Here is a 17510-nt window from a genome sequence, read left to right as displayed (position 1 = left end):
ACACAGACTCTTTCTGTGTCTTTTTTTTCTCTCCCACCCACTCAGCACAAAAAGAGACGCCAGCCACCAACTGACTACACAGAGCACACACAAACAGAGCAAGGGCATTGCCATGGAAACCAGGCCCCACCTTCCCTACTCCTTGGTGACAAAAAATAAATAAATAATAATGTATAAAATAAAATGACCCCCTACCAGTACACACACACACCGAACACATGAACTATAACAGTTGATGACTATAGTTCCATGTTGAAGAGAAGATTACAGCACTGTGCTGACAGTAATGTAAATCAATCTGGCTCTCACCAATGTTTTTCTTCCTGTTTAAATATTAAAAGCTGCTTACTAATGCCCCTGAACTACAGGCACACAGCACACAGTTGGGGGCGTCAATACTTCAATATCCCTGCTGAGACCTGGCCAGAATACTGCCTTTTATCTGAGGATAAACATGCCAACAGTCAACAAATATTGTAGATCCTGAAAATAACACGGCGGTGTGATATGTGCAGTGTAAACAACACTATTGTGTGTGTGTGGGTGTGTGTGTGTGTGTGTGTGTCGCCAATATTCCATAAATAATCTATGTGGATGGTCAGGAACTGCATCGAAGCGGTAAGAGTCTGTCTATATTCACTCAGACAAACAGCCAGGGCTCTCCTAAATGGTTTAGTGCCTGGTTTTACCGATTATACATCCACCATGAGAGACACAGATCAATATCTCCTAATAGGATAGGCTGCTGGGGATGACGCCCAAGGAGGGAGGAAGCATCTCACGAGAAAGTCAAATCCCTCATAATTAGCATGTAGGAGAGTCTTTTTGTGGCTCACGCCATCACTGATGAGCTTGAACTGAATACAACATTTTTTGAATGACCATCACTCTGGGTGTCCAGAAGTGGTTCTGTCAGACCACTGCCTAGGAGTTTGTTGAGTCATGTACTAGAAAATCTGTCAAACTTAAATAAGTCAACCTGTAAAGTAGCCCTTGTACTGCAAATCAAAACTAGCTTGGGGAACAACTGTAAGTGGTCCTTGACATTAGTTCCTCTGTGGACCGTAGAGGGAACAATAGGACCCAAGTCGGTCGGTTAACCTGAGAATTGGATGAAGGAGAACGCACACAAATACAACAATGCAGCTACAACATGACTCGCTTCCTTTCTCTCCTCCCATCTGGTCGACGGGGAGAGAGCTCCTACTCAAATTGTTGGAAAGCTGCTTTGCTTTTCCCACTTTTTGCTTCGAAAGGCTGGTTTGGTGTAAATAATACAACAGGTCTAGGGCTCTGAAAGGGGGGCTGAGCCAACGCACTAGTACACAAATGGAAGGTGGGTCCATCCATAAAGCATGAGATATTGCGTAAGGCACCAAACTTTCGCTAGCATTTCCGCGCAGAGTCGAGCGTGCCTGCCCTTGCTTAAGTCATTTGACAAAAAGCGCACAACGCCAGAGCATGTTCGCAAGACTGAACGTTTCTCGTTCTGCATCCATTCAATATGAGAGCAGTGTTACAGCATAGCCAGACAGATACCAGGTTCTTCTGTACGTGAACCTGCTTTGCCCCTGGCAGAGAGGCACAAAGACTTACTGTCATGTGCATTAGTTAAACCTAGTGAAGCATTATATGAATAGAAACAACTAAACTTATGTATAGTATATATTAATACTTTTTTGCTTTTTCATCATGAAATATAAATAAAAGCACCATCTTTTTCAACTGCAGTAGTAATATGATATGAAGCTGATAGTACATTGATGTATGAGAGATTCCTTAGGAATAGTATAGACTTCCATCTATACATAGTTAGGCCCTCCAAACAGTCAAGTATCTGTAATGCCCACTGCTCGTTCTCATGGTGCCAATGTAAGAACCTTAACAATGTGGTCAAATGCAGCTGTTAGTGTAAGATCTCTTGCTATGAGGAGTTCAATCAAAAGGGTCACTCAGATGGGAGCTGTGTGATGGGGTGGGTTTTATTTGGGGTTTATTTTCTAATTCATCTGTTTTTGGTTTTACTTGTAATGGTGGAATCAATTAGTGTAGCATCAATTGTTGCTTCATAGGTCTGTGCATGTACTATGAATGTACCTTATGTTATTGATAAGGATGTAAAGATTATCATGTGATATGGACGTGCGCTGACAAAGTATTTGTCATTTGTCCAATGTTGTTTGTTATGCTGATTGATTGAATACATGATAATACTTATTTTGAGAATTGAAAATACTCATAACATCCCCATTCACCTTTAAAGTAACAACTACTGATGACGCCAAGGAGAAGAACTCAAGAACTCAAATTTGGACGAGGCCTTGATTCCCAGCGATGGCAGTGTTTGTGTGGTTTAGCTGACAGGCCTTTTTAATGGGAGCAAACAGCGATGAGTTACCCAATTACTGTCTGTCACTGCCAGCCCAGGAGATTAAACCCCCCAACACAGTTGGAAGGAACATTATGGGGTCTCAGAGGAATCAATTCCGATTCAAACAAGATGTTCTGTTCTGGCATTAGCTAAAAGTCCTAAGCCTTATATTCAGTGATAATAAGGCCCTTCTTCCATGAGAGTGCATGAGTAAGGCAGGAAGGCAAAGAGACATGGGTATAAGTCCAAAGCAGAGGATAACACTACAGAAAGGCTGGCTCATTCTGATCCAAGTGGGCTATTTTACAGTTGACTTGACTTAATATAGGTTTGACAGATTTTCAACTACCTGCTTCAACAAACTCTAGGCCTTGGTCCGACAGAACCACTTCTGGAAGCCCAGAGTGTTGGTCATTCAAAGACTGATATACAACCTCATAAAGAGCATCCCTCCTGTTTAAGGAGTAAGCAACCTTAAAAGAAGTTCATTTGCTCTAAAGATCCTCTTACCATCCTCCCAGGACTCGCACTGAGGCACCCTGCGGAAACACCATCCCAGAATCCTCCTGGTCTCTATGGATCTCCCGCATCTCCCCAGAGAACGTCACACCATCATAGATGTTCATCTGGAGAAACAGAGTAAGTCATTAGAAAACATAGAGCAACATCTGGGCTAAATATATTGTCAAATGGATACAGTCTGACAGTCAACCTCCGCAAATTATCTTTAAACTGAATTTGATTTATTGACTCAAAACAGGGGAACCATACAATAATTAAATATCAAAGTTTTTCAAAGTTAGATCATATTTGTGTGACAGCTGAACTCTGGTGGTTGGGTGTTGTTTTCATAATTATATTATTACAGCAAGCTGGGTGCAAGTGAACACAGTCAGGTTTTAAAAGCCTGAGGGGAAGGGTTTCCAGCAGGGAGCTGAGCAATGTGCAGCTGTGCAAAGAAGCACGAGATTGAACTTCACTCAACTTAGAGGCTTCCCTGTTAGTTAACACTATCAACGTTTCCCTCTACTTTGGGAATTGGGATTGAATCAATGTAATATTAGCCACTTTCAATGCAACATACCGAAACAAAAACTATGCAAGACTTTGGGCCTCTTTACACTACACTACTTTGACGACACAACCTAGTTCCAGGAGAGATACTTGTGTAGTGTAAAGATACGGATATAGATTCAAATCTCTCTTGAAGAGATGTCTACCACAATCAGGGGTTGGAACCAAAATTATTTTCCAATTGTTTAGTTTTGAACAGAACAATAACTTTTTTTCTTCTGTTCCCCTGTTCCGATCAGCAAAATAATGTTCTGAACTGAAAAAGTTACGGTTTATATAGTTCCTTTCTGTTCCTTTTTAAACCTCTGAAATCTTTTTTTTTTTACATTCAGTTCGACATTAAATGACTTCACCAATCAGTGTAGGATATAGCTGCTTGCTTTGGAGGCGGTCAAGCTATAGTTGTTTACATGCATTGGACGGACAAGTGTAGGGTGCGAGATGCAATTGAAATTTTGGCAGGTGGGGAGAGAGCGAGAGAGGGTGGAGGAGGCAGCTTGGCTTGAAGCGCTGGGCATCTCGTTATGAAATGCATTATCTGAATTAGGCTCATAGAATTATACCTACGGAGGAGCGGCTTCTGTGAAGGAACTTTGAATGTCTTTGAACTTCTGAGACATGGCTTAACGTTGGACCAGAGCTAGATAGCTAACAAGCTTGTTTGTGCAAAGCGGCACCAGAATATATATTGTATCATTAATTAATAAATACAACGTGATAACTCCAGTATCCTTAACTAGTACTGAAAAAGTTGATCCATTCCTCTAATAAAAAATCTCTCTCCCTAATTTTTGAATCATGCTTGTAACGTTAGTAGACCACAATAGTCTATGCTTCAGAGGGGGAGGGGCAGGTAGCCTACACACACTGTAAAATATTTTCAGCTGTCAGGCAGACACTGGAATAAGTTTCAGAGTGACAGAGTGAGGGCTTTGCATAGGTGCTTTGTTGTGGTTTTTGTGGGACTGGAAAAAATGCTGAAACTTAAAATAACATTATTAACCGGTTTCCATGCTTTTAAAATAACGGTTCTGTTCCCGAACAGTTCCCGGTTCTAGTTCTGTTCCTCGAAAATGTTTGTTATTTTCTGGTTTTCGGTTCTGTTCCCTGAACCGGTTCCTACTCCTGGTTTGAATTGCTACAGTATCTTTATTTTGTTTGTCTATATACTATGGTATTTACCGTATGATAATAGCTGCACTCATACATGAAGCAGGAATGTGGCTTTGGCCACATCACATCCATGGCCAGTGTGAACAGAAAAGTTGCTAATCTGATGGTGAAAAGTGATAGATCTCACTAGACATATTTTACTAATGTCAATCGACCCTTAGTATTTAACCTTTATTTAACCAGGAAGGACTCATTGAGATTTGAAATCTCATTTTCAAGAGCATCCTGGCCAAGATAGGCAGCACCAAGTCATTACACAATTACAGACAGACAGCATGAAAAACTACAATTAATCTAGTAAAAACCATAGAATTCACAAGAGTATAACAAAATCATAAAATAGCAAATTAAAAACATTGACAGGTTAGGGAATCAAACTAACTATGCAAGAGATTTTACAGAGCGCATCGGAGTAGGACTCTATTGCATTAAAGGCACAAGTGGTCGCGAGTAGATGTGCTTGTTTTGATATCAAAGCGAGAGCTGCATGTAGCCCTGTGTGCATATGTGTGCATATTTATTCATAGTAAACAGGCGCCGGAAGTTGCACAGAATTTTCACAACATCCAAGTTTGTGCTCAGAAAACCTGAAATTTGCTCACTACCCCAAGAAATTTGAGGGAACATTGGTGTTGAGTGACTACGCCTGAGGCCCCGAGCACATTTCTGATGACAGAAAGGGAGAGGAAGGGGGGCCAAGGAGGAAGGAAAGGGTGTCGTTAGTCCCCTAATCAGCCCAAAAGATGCCCCAAGCAGTCATTATAGAACACAGCCTCTTCTATAATTAACACTCATTTTCATTTTTTTCACTCCTACCAGTCTATGAGTGTTTGCATGCTTTCATACTGCTTTACCCGGTCTTGATAGTTTTGCTGCTTTGCTCCCTTTGTTTCCTCCTTGATAACAAATACTTTTCCAACGCGGTTAACAGAACAGAAAACCATGGTTGTTCAGTTGCAAAGCAATTCCAGTAGTGATTGTGTGAAACAACAATGTAGACAAAACCTCTGGCACTCAGCGCTTTGTTCACTGCCTGTGTTGTGAGCCTATAAACTTCATAATCTATGTAAAACCGCATAGTTGTTTGTTGGAAAAACCCATTCCTGATTTGCTTGGTTTGGATAAAACTATTTACATATACAGTGCTAGACCACAGGAATATTAATGTGATTGTGATCCAAGTTCCTGACTCACTGTTGCATTCAGCTCTCAAGGCTGCAGACTAGCATTGTAGGTGGTTTTCACTCGTCATTAGAGTGCTATAGAAGAGACCCGCACTCCTCTGCACAGATTCTGAGAAACTACAGCCCTTGATAGCAGATGATAGCTTTCAACAACAATTAATAGCCATTGCATAATCACAATCTCATCTTCCTTTATGACAGGCCTTAGGAAGAGATTAAACTGAAAAGATGAGTTGCTGCCCTACTTTCTGCAGCCTGAGGTATTATTAACTAATGAAAGAGAAATATTCTGTCCAGCTCAAAGGCAGTCTGGCATCTCCAGACTGCCTAAAACATTAACCTGTCTGGGCTAGGGGGCAGTATTTTCACGGCCGGATGAAAAACGTACCCAATTTAAACAGGTTACTACTCTGGCCCAGAAACTAGAATATGCATATTATTGGTAGATAGAAAACACTCCGAAGTTTCTAAAACTGTTTGAATGGTGTCTGTGAGTATAACAGAACTCATATGGCAGGCAAAAAACAGAGAAAAAGTCAACCCGGAAGTGGATGATCTGAGAATTGTAGTTCTTCTTTCTAGTCCCTTTCGAAACTACAGTATCCGTGGGGTTACGTTGCACTTCCTAAGGCTTCCATTGGCTGTCTAAAGCCTTCAGAAAGTGGTTTGAGCATTCTCCTGTCACTGGGCAGATAATAGGAGCTCAGTTTCTGAGTGGACTGCCTGGCAACAAAGGGATTGGATATGCGCGGTCACGCGAGCACGCTGTTCCTTCTTTTTCTCCTTGAATGAATACGCTATTGTCCGGTTTGAATATTATTGCAATTTTACGTAAAAAATACCATAAAGATTGATTTTAAACAGCGTTTGACATGCTTCTAAGTACGGTAATGGAACATTTTGACTTTTCATCTCTGGTACTGCGCTCGCGCGTTATGCCTTTGGATAGTGCTCTGAACGCACGAACAAAACGGAGGTATTTGGACATAAATATGGATTATTTGGAACAAAAACAACATTTCTTGTGGAAGTAGCAGTCCTGGGAGTGCATTCTGACGAAGATCAGCAAAGGTAAGAGAATATTTCTAATACTAATTCTGAGTTTAGGTTGCCCCGAACTTGTTATATATTTTATCAACGTTTATGATGAGAATTTTTGTAAATTGACGTGCACATTCACCGGACGTTTTGGTGGGAATACATTTTCTGAACATCACGCGCCAATGTAAAATGCTGTTTTTGGATATAAATATGAACTTTATCGAACAAAACATACATGTATTGTGTAACATAATGTCCTAGGAGTGTCATCTGATGAAGATCGTCAAAGGTTAGTGCTTCATTTAGCTGTGTTTTGGGTTTTATTGACACATGTCCTTGCTTGGAAAATGGCTGTGTGATTATTTTGGTCTATGTACTCTCCTAACATAATCTAATGTTTTGCTTTCGCTGTAAAGCCTTTTTGAAATCGGACAATGTGGTTACATCAAGGAGAAGTGTATCTTTAAAATGGTGTAAAATAGTTGTATGTTTGAGAAAGTTGAATTATGACATTTTGTTGTTTTTGAATTTGCCGCCCTGATATTTCACTGGCTGTGTCCAGCGTACCACGTAGCCCATAGAAGTTAAGACAGTCATTAAGATGAGATCAGAAATTAGCACAACAGTGTGAAAGTAGAGGACTCATGTAATACATGTGATCTCACCAGTGTAGGCCTTGGGATGACCTTCCCATAACTCCAATTTCCCCCCTGAAATGACATCAACAGGGGTCAAATATTAACATATACTTGTTCTAAATGTCAGGGTGCATATTCATTTCTTTATATAATATTATTGAATACAAATGTCAGATGCTGTTGAACTTACAATGTCAGTTGCTGTTGATGGACAGTTATCACTGAGGCGCGGAATGAGTTTGGCATGATGTTTACTGTTGTCATCATCAGGCTCCAGCAACACTGGATGCACTGATTTCAAATACTGATACATTGGTGAATCTGCAGGCTTTTGGATTGTAATCCAAGGGGTGGAAAGATTCTTCACGTCCTTCATTGGATCCCCATCTCGAGGTCCCATAGTGAATAAATCAGTAGGAAGTGTCAGAGAGCCTGGGCCCTCCTGCTTGCTGCTTTGGTCTCCATCCATTCCCTGGCCATCCCCCTCCTTATCCTCCCCCTGGCCCCTGTTGAAGAACTCCCATAGGGGGCGCCGTAGAGGAGGGGTGGAGGGCTCCTCTGAGTCTGCGTCGTTGTCAGAGTAGCCGCTGGACTGCAGGCGCTCGCTGACCGACTGCAGCAGGGACAGGATGGACAAAGAGGAGGATGAGGCTAGCTGTTCCATCCCTACACCTCCGCTCAGACTCCTCAGCTCCTCTGTGGCCGGGGGCACCATGAGGCCCCTGTCCTCCCGCGACAGGCCCCCCTCTGCCTCGCTGCGAAGACTGTCCTCTTCCACGATGGGAGATAGGGAGAAGGGGTAGGCCTTGGCCCGCCGTACCGTGGGGCTCAGCATGGGGCCTGTGTCATTGACGAACACCGCATCTGTCTCCTCCTCCTCGTCAATGATGGAGAAACCACTTGCCTCCATGTCGTGGAAGGCAAGCTGGGGGACAGGGAGGAGGGGGAGGAGAGGTTCCAGGCCTGGGGCTCTCCGGCCTCCTGTAGCATGGAGCCCAGCTAGCCTGCTGCCCAGGTCCTGGTGAAACCCTGCCATAACTGCTGTGGCTGAACCTGCACCACTGTGTCCCAGTGTCTCGGAGTCCTGACTCTGCTGCTGCAGAGAGATGTTGCATCGATACGCACTCACCGAGCTCAACTGTGGCCTGTCCTCGTTACTGGAATCTGTAGCTGAATTAGACACAAGGCCCTCTGAGGTGCTCAGGTCCTTGGGGAGTCTCCTTGAGAAAGAGGGGTCCATGCTGATGGTGCCTGTTGTTCTGCAGTGGGCCTCATCTTCTTCACCCCCAGAGTCAGAGCCCTCTGAGAACACAGAGGCTAAGTAAGTCTCAACCAGTACAAAGCTTTGATCCCCACTGACCGGGATGTCATTCAGCCCATTCAGCCCAACTTTCAATGATATTTCAGGGCCGCTCTCTTGGCCGTCATCATAAAGCGTTATACAGGCAACAGGCTTCTGACTTATAGCATGTCTGACTTGAGATGGTTCTATTGAGTTTGGGGTGTGTTTTGGTCTGACTGACATGAGGTTTGCCTCAGAATTGCCCTTAGCTTCATATTTGAAACTTTTCCTAAGCAGATCAGGCTCAGGAAAAGCTGTTTGGTTTCTCAGGTAAGTATTGTCATTCAGAGTGCTTTTGAGCTTATTGGGACTTTCTGAGTTATTGGACACAGAAACATGACCATATTGAGCATTACCATCTTGTTTAGGACTATGTCTATTGCTTTCGATATCATCTTTGGCTACGTGGACTGCGCCGTCTCCTACCTGTGTTTCTTTAACGCCTAGCACCTCGTTACAACCATTGTCCCCTGAAGTGCAGAGCACTTGATCTTTGTTTTCATTAGTTTTCCCTGAGACAGACTCATACTCAAGACCCGCTCTCATTATTTGAATAATATCTCCGTCATCACCATAGAGACCTGGTTTCTCGAAGGACACTCTACCGCCCAAGAGAGGAAACACATCTTTCTGGTGCTTATCACCACTGTATTCAGATTCAATAGGATCATTTGGCTGGGAATCCTCTTCCCCTTGCGGTTGCTCATTAGCATCCATTAGCCGTTGACCTTTGACCAGTAGCTGAAGACCAGTGCCTTTGGTCCCCTCGGCACAGTGTTCTCCCTGCCTGTGGTCTGAGACAGCAAAGGTGGGGGCACTGCTCTCACAGGCCGGCCCAGGGCTGCTCCTGATGTCAGTGTCCGAGCCTGCAATAGACTCGTACCCCGAGGAGGGGGTGGACCTGGGGCCCTCCGATAGAGGGTTGGGGTTTAATGAGAGAGTCTGTTCTGCCGGGACGGCTGATGGGTGTCTGTCATCCCCCCTCTCTGAAGGCTCTACCTCCACCAGCTTATCCGGCTCGAAGGATGGATCCACGTCCTCCTCCTCCACTCTGCCTACGGGTAGGACCAGGTAAATCTCCTCACTGGCCTTCTGGAGCACTTCACCCTCCTCCAACTCAGAGGATTCAATTCTCTCCAGGGCTGCTAGAGCATTCTTCACAATGTTATCCACCATCATTTTAGACTCCAAATGAAGGGCCTCCTCAAACAGATCGTCTGGAGGACCAACGTCCCCCTCCTCCTTCCCTGACTCAAAGCAGTGCAGTCCAGCACCAGGGCCTGTATCCAGTGCATCCCCAGAATCTGAGTGCCTAGTTGCTGGAATGGGTCCCTGGCTTTCGGTTGCTGATAAAAGCGAGGCAGACGGTGAAATGGAATGCGGAGCCAGTTGGCCTCCATCACCATCGGAAACAGCGGCAGGCAGATGTGTGTCCTGCGCAGTCCCCCCGGTGCCTGGCCACGCAGCAGCAAATGAAGGTGACCCAGTCTGAAAACACTCACTTAGCCCTGTGTCTCTGTCCCCGTCTGTGTCCCTGTTCATATCCTCGCTGGCCATCTCTGCATGAGTCATTTTATCCCGTGGGCTCAGCTCTGCACTGTGGGTCTCACTGACTGCTGTACTAGTCCTGGCATCAGCAGAGTCCTCTGTGGGTGCGGGAGGGGAGCATGTGATGGAGCCAACCCTAGAGAGAGAATCCTTGGCCTGGCCTCCTACAGTAGCCAGGCTTGTCTCTCCGGATGAAGGGAAGGCACTTTGACTCACAGCCCTTTCTGCTGTCTGTGTTGTTAGTGGAATGTGACTAGACTCAGGTCCAGTTGGACCCAAAACAGAGTCTGTTTCCGAAGTCCAAGCTCCTCTCTCATTGGTTTCTGAGGTTGTAGCTCCAATCTGATTTATCGATACAGTCTGAATGTCACTTTGTTTTGAAATGGCGAGTTCTAAAGTGGAGTGTGTCACCGCACCCAAGGTGCTGCCCTCTACACCTGAATTGGGGGATTCCACCTGCACCTGGTGCCTCCGCCTCATCCTGCGTTTGTCCCTCTGGCCACAGTATGTCCCGTACGTCACCACAGGCGGACAGGCCAGGGCCAGGCGCCGCTGATGCTCATCCACCGCCTCTTCAACTTCACTCAATGGGCTGCTGTCTGCCGCTGCTTTGCCCTCTCGGCATCCTCCCCTGTGGCCTTCCGCCTGCGTCTCCTCCAAGGCTGTGTTCCTAATACACAGAGAGACAAGGTGAATTAGAATACAGACAAGGACACATATTCTCTCAGTGCTGCTTTGGGTGAGGAGAAGGGGGTTAGGTGATTCATACATACACAACCGTTCAAAAGTTAGGGGTCACTTAGAAATGTCCTTGTTTTTGAAACAAAGCACATTTTTTGTCCATTAAAATAACATCAAATTGATCAGAAATACAGTGTAGACATTGTTAATGTTGTAAATTACTATTTTAGCTGGAAACGGCAGAGTTTTTATGGAATATCTACATAGGCGTACATAGGCCCATTATCAGCAACCATCACTCACTCAAGCTCAAAATGGCCAGAAACAAAGACCTTTCTTCTGAAACTCGTCAGTCTATTCTTGTTCTGAGAAATGAAGGCTATTCCATGCGAGAAATTGCCAAGAAACTGAAGATCTCGTACAACGCTGTGTACTACTCCCTTCACAGAACAGCGCAAACTGGCTCTAACCAGAATAGAAAGAGGAGTGGGAGGCCCCAGTGCTCAACTCAGCAAGAGGACAAGTACATTAGAGTGTCTAGTTTGAGAAACAGACACCTCACAAGTCCTCAACTGGCAGCTTCATTAAATAGTACCCGCAAAACACCAGTCTCAACGTCAACAGTGAAGAGGCGACTCCGGGATGCTGGCCTTCTAGGCAGAGTTGCAAAGAAAAAGCCATATCTCAGACTGGCCAATAAAAAGAAAAGATTAAGATGGGCAAAAGAACACAGACACTGGACAGAGGAACTCTGCCTAGAAGGCCAGCATCCTGGAGTGTTTTTCAAACCAGGGTAATGCATAGATCTAACAACCAGCACCCTTTCCTTTTCCTTCACCTCCCCCATCATAATCCTTCAAAGGGCTTGATGAGAAATCAAACAGTACAATGCTTCAAAAAGATAATGGTGTTCAGGAGGAAAATCTATATTTCAAGGCTGTTACCTTCCAAACACAATGGTGCACAGTGTTTTCAATTAGCCTCCTGCCTGGAAACACACATCAAATAATTACAGCCATTACAATAACCCCCTGCACCCTCTGTTAGTACAAAGCAGCTCACAGCAACTTTCCTTCATCCTTACCCCAACCCGCCCACCTGGTGTTCAACTGACACACCAACGTTAGCGATTGACTTGTTTTTTTTATATTGATCGCAGCCAGTGTATGTGTGAGAGAAACAAACTACAGGGGAGATAAATGCAGGTACCTCAACAGAGTAAATGAGTCATCTCATGAAGAATATTGATGCCAGTGGTTCTGATAATAGAAATGTATCTAAGAATAACTATGTAATCAATGTCATTCATCTAAATAAATCTGCTAGCATTTTAAGGGTGAAAAGGCACAAAACAGCAGGCGGGTTTAAGAATTCACCTTATTGGATGAGTCACTTGGAGTCATGAGGTGGTGGTATAAGAGGGTTATTTTGGTTGAGTTGCACCATGTTTTCATGACATTACCCCGCAACTAAAGAAATGTATGAGGTTTATAGCCCAAAAGACATCTTGTCACAATAAAACACTTCCCTGGGTCCTTGTACATAATGAAAATAAGAAACCCTATTGCAGCCAGTTAGAATACAAGTAGCATTATTTATAGATAGATACTTCCTTGTAGTTCTATTCATCACCGTCAGTTACTCTTAAAAAATATATATCTCCAGCTTGACTGCTAAAAAAGCCTTTCGTATAACAACAACAATGTCTAATTGGATTCTCCAAGAGGACTATAAATACAGTACATCAGTGGAGGCTCCTCAGAGGAGGAAGGGGAGGACCATCCTCCTCAGTGAACTTCATAAAAATAGAAATGTAAAAAGTTATCCTTTTTAGATAAAACTATACTAAATATATTCACATTACTTGAGTAAAACACACTGTTTTTTTCAATGAAGGTCTCCTGTAGCCTCAACAGCACTCTGTAGGGTAGCACCATGGTGTAGCCGGAGGACAGCTAGCTTCCGTCCTCCTCTGGGTACATTGACTTCAATACAAAACCTAGTAGGCTCTTGGTTCTCACCCCCTTCCATAGACTTTCACAGTAATTATGACAACTTCCGGAGGACGTCCTCCAACCTATCAGAGCTCTTGCAGCATGAACCCACATGTTGTCCACCCAATCAAAGGATCAGAGAATGAATGTAGTACTGAAAGCATAAGCTACAGCTAGCTAGCACTGCAGTGCATAACATGTGGTGATTAGTTGACTCAAAGAGAGAGAAAGACAATAGTTTAACAGTTTTCAACAAATTAATTTCTTTAAAAAATGAAGGAGAAGCAAGAGAGAGAGATGGTCATTTTCTTTTACTTCCAGTTTCACTTACTTAGCTAGCAAATGCAGCTGGCTAGTTTAGTTACTCAAACACCCGGCTCAAACAGAGGGATTCTATGCTAGCTAGCTGGCTATGACTATCCAACACAACACTGGAACTGTTCCAAGTCAAGGTAAGCTTTTGGTTATATTAATTTATTGCCACCGTGGCCCGCCGGTGTAACTGCTTACTGACTAAACACTGTGACATTACTGCATGATTGTAGCAGGTTTACTTACACATTAGTTCTATTAGCTATGTTGACTAGGATGTTACTTTAGCTAATATGGGGACAACAATGTAGGCTGTGTGTAGCGGTTATGACACGGCTTGGAAAGTTTTTTTTCACCTGGTCACATACAGCTGATGTGTTGTGCATTGAAGTCCACAAAGGAAGGGAAAAGGTGAGAGGAGGAGGGTGCATAGAGGCGAGAAGGAATACAACGTGTTGTTTACGCGTGATCATGGGTGTATTCATTCCGCCGGTTCTGTTGAAAAACGGTTTTTAAACGGAAGCAAACGAAACAGGGATAAAAATACCTGAATTTGTCCAATAGAAACTCTCGTTTGCAACTGTTGGACTAATGATTACACCCTAAATAAGCTAGATGCAGGCAAGAGTGTGCAAGGCGGTATTGAATGTGTCACTGTCTGTCACCTCAAATATTTCTCTCGACCTGTATGAACCTACATTGTAAACTTTAATTCATAGGCTAGGTTGTAACAACATCATGATGGGTACAGGGAAAACTTGAGTATCATGTAGTAGCCTAAACCTATTGCTGTTACATTGAACTGGGTGAATGGAATATGAATGACAGTCATCCAATATGCTGTAATAGAAATAAGGCCATGCTCATGGAAAAATAAATGTGTCCTCCCTCATCATAAACAGCACTGACCGCCACTGTAGTACAATGACAAGGAGCTGATTGTTTGTCTGTATCGTTGTCCAGGATACTGTGTACAAACTGTGGCTTTGACACATCACAAACAGGGGCCCAGATAGATTCATTTTATAGATGGTTGATTGAGCCACAAAATATTAGTCACTGTGTGTATGATGAGGTGTGTGCCACGGGAGGAGAGGAGACTTTGGGCTAAAAACATGACACTGACTTTATGTGACCTACAGTATATTTTATATTTCACCTACAGTTCTACCTTGTATGTTTCCTTTTCCTTTTGAAAAATTACAGGTCTCCAACTTGTTAAAGGGTGTGAGCCAATCAAGCCACTTGAGTGTAACAACATGTTATCCAATGACTGTGCGAATCTTGTCTCTCTCTTTACCTTACCATATTGAAATAGATCCGTGGTCAGTACAGTGCAAATTGTCACATGAGTTGACGCAGGTACGGGGAGTAAAACATTTAATAAAGAACGGACAAGGAACGAGACAGGAACAGCATCAGCATACAAGAAAACAAAGACAAAAAACAATCAATGCATCAGCGGGGAACAGAGCTGGGGAACTGACAAATATAGGGGAGGTAATAACAGGTGATGAGTGAGTCCAGGTGAGTCCAATATCGCTGATGCGCGTGACTAGCGAAGGCAGGTGTGCATAATGGATGATAGGAGTGCGTAATGCAGGGCAGCCTGGTGCCCTCGAGCGCCAGGGGGGGAAGAGCGGGAGCAGACGTGACACAAATGGATGTCAAAGCACTAATCAGGGTCGAGAAGGGAAACCAGGCTGGCTCATTCCTACAACTTATCCATGCTCCCACTTACTGCTCACCAGCCAAATGGCTGAAACCATTCCAACCAGTGATGCTCTTCCAGCCCTGCTAGCATCTTGTACGCACAGGGACAAATCATTACAAACATTTCCCCTACATGCTGTGCTGTGTGAATGAGTGTGAGGAACTCTCTCTCTCTGTGTGTGTGTGTGTGTGTGTGTGTGTGTGTGTGTGTGTGTGTGTGTGTGTGTGTGTGTGTGTGTGTGTGTGTGTGTGTGTGTGTGTGTGTGTGTGTGTGTGTGTGTGTGTGTGTGTGTGTGTGTGTGTGTGTGTGAGAGAGAGAGAGAGAGAGAGAGAGAGAGAGAGAGAACGTAAGCATGCTCTAGTGTCAAATGATCTAGATTCCTGTCAGTGTTTCCATGCATCGTCTCCCCACTCTGACTTAGCACCAGTAACTGACTGGCTGCCAGGAGGGCTTAGCTAGAGCGAGAGCCAGATGCCTCCCTCCTCCTCATCCTCCACGCACGCACCATAACCAGTCTCCACCCTAGCCTACACTGGACAATTATCCTGCTCCCTCTGTCTTCCTATACACACACCCAGCCTACATATTACCACCGCTCAATGACAGACCCGGCGGAACCACAATAAACCACTATCAAAAAATGTAGCCCTGTAAGATTTGTGCTCTAAAATAAGCTACTAGTAAATGTCCTATGGTAAGGCTTTCAAAGGCATTCAACCTTCACAAGTCAATTGCTCTTGTGTTTTTAGTCTTGAGGTAACAAAACATTTACAGTGCCTTCAAAAATTATTCTTACCCCTTGACTTATTCCGCATTATGTTGTGTTACAGCCTGAATTTAAAATTAATTAAATAGATTTTCTTTCCTCAAACATCAGCATCCACAACAGTTAAATCATAGAGTAGTTGGCAGAATAAGTGTGAAACCTCCAGCCCTATCCACCTGCCCGCATCCTCCCTCCCCATTCGGAAACCATGCCTCCCATTCTCGTTGTCGATAATTATACTGCTATAACTTCTAATAGTAACTGTATCCACTGGTTAAATGGGAGAGAGTGAGCTTGTTGCCATCTTAGAGCTAAAAAATATTTTGCAGCAGTGCTGCCTGCCAGCAGTAATCTTCTCTGATTGATTAAGAGATTTAAGGGTCTATCATCGCTAACTACCATAATTAGGGCTGTCCCTGACAAAAAAACATCTTGGTCTTCCTTTCTTTGACCAATTGATTGGTCAACATTTTTAAATGTGTATTTTTTCATTTATAGACGCATCCTATTTGTTTTAATCAAATCAACTATATGCAATGAGCTTGTCTGATGCTTTAAGCAAACGTTTTTATTAAATAATTAAGACACAAATGACTAGAGGGAGTCTGACCGCAATTGATTTGATTGTGCCGGGCCTGCCTCAGACTTCCTGCGCTGTGTTAAAAAAAAAGACAGCGAGTGACTGTGTGACTAGCATCCATTGTTTCTCTCTCCTTCCTGCTGCAGCGAACACCACAGGACAACCACAGAACAAGTGTGTATCAAGCTGTCCGTGTTGCTGAAGCTGCAACAAAATTACAGCCATTTCTGACTGAAAAGTTATGTAACCGGAATCCATAATTTGTTTAGGAAAAACATTCCTTATTCTCTCAACCATTCCTCTCTTTACGTGAGACATGTATGCATCGTATGCACGTGACCAATAGGGCATGACCTTTAGCATATTATAATCACATCAATAAACTGGTTATAACAAACTCTGAACACAGTAACACATGTGACAGCAAAACGTGTGCAGAGGATGTGACAAATAAACTCAAAACAGGGGAATGTTTACTGGTTGCTCAGGAGGTAAAGGGGAAGTCAGATGTGTGGAATAAATTTGACTAGTTCTGGAAAATACTGGAGATCAAGAAAAAGGTAAGGAGGAAGCACTGCGTGCATATTATGTGTGCCAAACAGGTGCTGTTAAATTACAATAGGCTATAATTTTTCTGACTGGTTGGAACAATGTAAAAACACAAAATAAATTATAAGCGTATGAGATTTTTTTGTAATGTTTTAAGCCTTTATTACAGCAAAGACAAAAAACAGTTGCATTCATTCGTAAATGAATAACATGAATGATAACATGAACAAATAAATTATTGATTGATACAGTAGCCTATATAAGTATTGAAATATAGGCCTAAGTAAGTTAGGGTATTAAGACTAAACAGCTTGATGGGGGTTATACAAGGCTGCTATACTAAGCCTACTAATGATAATGACATTACTTTTTATTATAATGATGATCATAATAATAATAGTAACAATAACAATAAGCAGGAGATCAAGGAAAAAGGAGGTTTATTATTATTATTATTATTATTATAAACATAATTTTTCTGACAATTTGGAACAGTGTAAACACTAAATTAATTAGAAATAATACCAGAGAGGCTGTTCTAAC

The 17510-nt window shown here is 43.2% G+C and overlaps 1 protein-coding gene across 2 annotated transcripts in view; it reads right to left on the bottom strand.

Annotated features, from left to right (window-relative positions):
- Window positions 1-17510, bottom strand: part of LOC106603442 (uncharacterized) — an 86376-nt gene that overhangs the window by 24918 nt on the left and 43948 nt on the right. For both annotated transcript variants that reach the window (XM_014197124.3, XM_014197125.3), the window contains exons 4-6: window positions 7672-11041; window positions 7509-7553; window positions 2882-2997 (exon numbers count right to left, since the gene is read on the bottom strand). In XM_014197124.3, the coding sequence (XP_014052599.1) occupies window positions 2882-2997; window positions 7509-7553; window positions 7672-11041 (3531 nt within the window). The remainder of the gene's footprint in view (window positions 1-2881; window positions 2998-7508; window positions 7554-7671; window positions 11042-17510) is intronic.

The sequence above is a fragment of the Salmo salar genome, chromosome 04 (genome assembly GCF_965601325.2).
Source record: "Salmo salar chromosome 04, fSalSal1, whole genome shotgun sequence".
Taxonomy (NCBI): domain Eukaryota; kingdom Metazoa; phylum Chordata; class Actinopteri; order Salmoniformes; family Salmonidae; genus Salmo; species Salmo salar.
Note: the sequence above shows the minus strand (reverse complement) of the source record. Positions and strands in the feature narration are given on the sequence as shown.